The sequence below is a fragment of the Mandrillus leucophaeus genome, unplaced genomic scaffold (assembly GCF_000951045.1).
Source record: "Mandrillus leucophaeus isolate KB7577 unplaced genomic scaffold, Mleu.le_1.0 Scaffold206, whole genome shotgun sequence".
In the NCBI taxonomy this organism is placed as follows: domain Eukaryota; kingdom Metazoa; phylum Chordata; class Mammalia; order Primates; family Cercopithecidae; genus Mandrillus; species Mandrillus leucophaeus.
In genome coordinates this window covers 1,894,150-1,897,604 of record NW_012102099.1, presented here as the reverse complement: position 1 = coordinate 1,897,604, position 3,455 = coordinate 1,894,150, and the positions used below count along the sequence as shown (strand labels likewise).

Here is a 3,455-nt window from a genome sequence, read left to right as displayed (position 1 = left end):
CGCCTTCCACTCCCGAGGGCATCGCGCTGGCCTACGGCAGCCTCCTGCTCATGGCGCTGCTGCCCATCTTCTTCGGCGCCCTGCGCTCCGTACGCTGCGCCCGCGGCAAGGTAGGGTCAGCGGGAGAACCGGGCACTTTCCACCCCCATACCGAACACGGCCGACATGGGCCCTTCCTAGGCGGGACAGACACCTCCTCTCCCCGGACACTGAATCTTCCCAGCCCTAATCATCGCCATTCCCTCTATCTCGGGCCCACATTCCGGGGCTGGCGTTTCCTGCCCCGGGATCTGGGCACCGACCCCCGACCAGAGTATGACACCTTCCCCGATAGGAACTTGCTTCTGCTCCTGACTCGGACCCTGACACTTCCCTCCCTGTGCATCATGCCGCGGCTGGGAACGCTGTCAGCCGGTCCCCTACTGCGACTCGGGCACTGATTGTTCTGAGCCTGTTGGGCCCAGGCAGACCAGCCCCATCTGTACCTGATGGATACTGGTCCTCACAACTTACTGAATGGTAGAATTTCCTGTCATCCCCGATTAGGAACTCTGCCTCGGCCCACCCCAGGGCCCTTTCTACCATTCAGACCCATCCCTAGAGTCTGACTCCTGTCTCACTGGAATCTATGGCACCTTATGTGCTCTTAGTGCCCCCACACCTGGCCCTTGCCCCTGCCTCTAAAACAGCGCTCTCTCAGTCCCTAGTTTTTCACATCACTTTCTGGAACCATCCCAGTCAGCTAGCTCCTCAGAATCTGGCATCTTGATGCCTCTACTTTCCAACCGGGCATGGACTTCTTATTTTCCTGGTTTCCTCTCTCTACCTACCATCCAACCTTGGACATGGCCTAGTCAAAACCCAGACCTTGTTCCTAACCTGTAACCCTTTTCCTACCCAGCCTTTGACCCTACCTTAATATAGCTTTTCTCCCCATGCCTCCAAGACAATCCCCCCACCAAACTGGCCCTGCCTGCTGGGCCACTGTTGGCCCCTCTTGTGAGACTGGGCCAGACTCCATCCCTGGCCTTCCTCAACATCTGTCCCATTGGATACCTAGGAGGACTCCAGCACATTTCACCTGCTTCCCCCTCCCCCTTCCCTGCCCCACTTCTTCCCTATATTAAGCCCTCTCTAGCCCATTGTACCAATGGCTTCGCACTTCCTGGCACCCTCTCCCTTCCTCCACAACCTCTTAATCTGCACCTCCCAGATGCTCCTCCCCAACCCAGACCTGAAGATGGACCTAAGTGGAAGCGGTCTTGCCCAAAGAGGGCAGGCCCACAAAGCAGCTGCCACTTTTGAAACTGCTGAAGCTGAGGTTCTCAAAACACTACCCAACTTGAGCAGTAGCTGAGGCCTGCCACCTTCCTTCCCCAAAAGCAGAGAACTCACTACTGGCTCTGTATGTGATCAGATGCAAAGGAAAGTAGTTAGGTAGGGCTTAGGCTGAGACTCAAACATGACTCCATTTTCCTTTTTATTTGGCTTTTTCTAAGCAGAGTTCAGGTGATATTAAGCCTCTCTACTATGCCTGTCGGGTAGACACTTAGTGTAGAGAGAAGTTCTGAGATAAACCAGGACAGAGGAGGTGAAGGACAGCTGGCATAAGGCTAGGCAGCTTGATCTGAGCTGCTCTCCAAACTGAGTAATTTTCCCTGGCACCTCCTGTAGGTGGATCACTAATCTCTGCAGAAAACACCTTCCAGGCATCAGTATTTCCTGAACTTCCACCACTGTCAGGGGTAAGGGAGGACTGCTGCAAAGACGAGTAGGTCAGAGCCCTGTCACCAAGGAATTCAGGAGCCTGGGTGAAAGAATAATAACTAGATCTGTGATTATAATACAAACAATGCTACAAGGTTTAGGGAGAAAGATTGAGCACATCTGGGACAGTGCAGGGAGGCTTTGTGCTAGAGGTAGGCCTGAGCCTTGACATAGAGATAGAATTTCAGCCAGGAGAAGGCATTCTAAGCAGAAGAAACCAGGTAAGCAGAGAGAGGCATGGAGGCAGGAGGCTACCAGGCAGTTCAGGAAATAGTGGAAGGTATGGTGTGGCTGGAACAGAGGGTATGGAGAGGAGAAATCCTTAGCCTCTGAATACCTCTCCCAGGCATCTCCTGCAGGGCAGCAGGGTGTGGAGGACTGTATGAATTTACAAACAGGACCTGACCATTAAGAGCCTGCCACCACCAATGACCCAGATGCTGTAAAACTTGCAAAACCTTTATTCCCTTTGATGCTCACAGCAACTGAGGTGGCAGGCAGAGCCAGTTTCATTATCCTCGTTGTACAGAAAAAGAAACTGAGAGTCAAAGAAATGACTTCTGAAGATCACTCTGCCATTTAGGGGCAGAACCAGGTATGCCTAGTCCTAGTCCAGGGCTCTCTCCTAATACAGGCACCTTTAAAGACAAGCAGCATTGACCTAAGGAAAGGACAGGCCAAATGACTTCCTTTCCACCCTGAGTCGTTTCCTTGGTCATGTGAAAAGGAGAGAGAAGAGTTAGTGTGGGGACCCAGTTTTGATTTCCCACCAGTGTTAGACCCCAAAACCAGTTGGGAGAGAGGGAATGTGAGGACAGAATTCTCCCCAGGGGTCAAGGTGTCCATAACAGGCAGGGAAAATTGTGAAATCATGGAGAGAAGAAGGTAGAGCCTCCAGGAGTATGTTGTGAAGAAGTAGCCTTGGGAGGAGCAGTCTCAGAGCAGCACGCATCACTGTCAGAGGCCTACATCCCAGACAGAAGCGAATCTGGCCCAGGCAGTAGCTGCACATTGGTTTAGTAGCTGCACAGTAAACATTGGTTTAAAGAGCCCTCAGTGAACAGGACTGGGTGCCCGCTCTGGGCCAGGCTCTGGGCTGGGTACCAGGAGTTCCGGGGCAAAGAAGGCCAAGCCCTCCCCTCACTGAGCCCAGTCACCGAGGAGAAACAAGACATGTGACTAGCCAAGTAAATAGAGTTCTCATAGGCCTCCTGGAGGGGGCAGCAGTTGTCTTTGCATGGATGGGAAGAGTCCAACAGGCAGAACAGGAGAAGGTGGGGTGGGGGACCACAAGATGTATTCAGGGAGGCAGTGAGGAGTATGGTGTGAGCCCAGGAGAGGGACTTGGATGTAGTGACAAGATGTTCAGGAAGCCTGTGGCCTTTCTGGGGAAGAGAATCCTGAAAGCAACGCAGCGGTTAATCGTTATTGTTACAAAAATACTATACACTTATTAAAAAAAAAAAAATCAAGCAGTGCAGAAGTATAAAGGAAAAACCTCCTGGGCACTATTCCTTGGAAGCAACCCAATTGGCTGTTGGGTATATAACCTTCAAGAATTTTTTCTATGTATACACAAACATTGTATATGTGTCTGTGTATATAGACATATGTAAATTTATTTTTATAAAAATTGGATTATATAATACATATTTCCCTGCAACTTGATTTTTTTTTTTTTTTTTTGG

At 51.0% G+C, this 3,455-nt stretch overlaps 1 protein-coding gene across 1 annotated transcript in view; it reads left to right on the top strand.

Moving 5' to 3' along the window:
- Positions 1 to 3,455, top strand: part of HM13 (histocompatibility (minor) 13) — an 80,505-nt gene that overhangs the window by 23,293 nt on the left and 53,757 nt on the right. The window contains exon 2 of the mRNA XM_011979878.1: positions 1 to 110. Coding sequence (XP_011835268.1) covers positions 1 to 110 — 110 coding nt within the window. The remainder of the gene's footprint in view (positions 111 to 3,455) is intronic.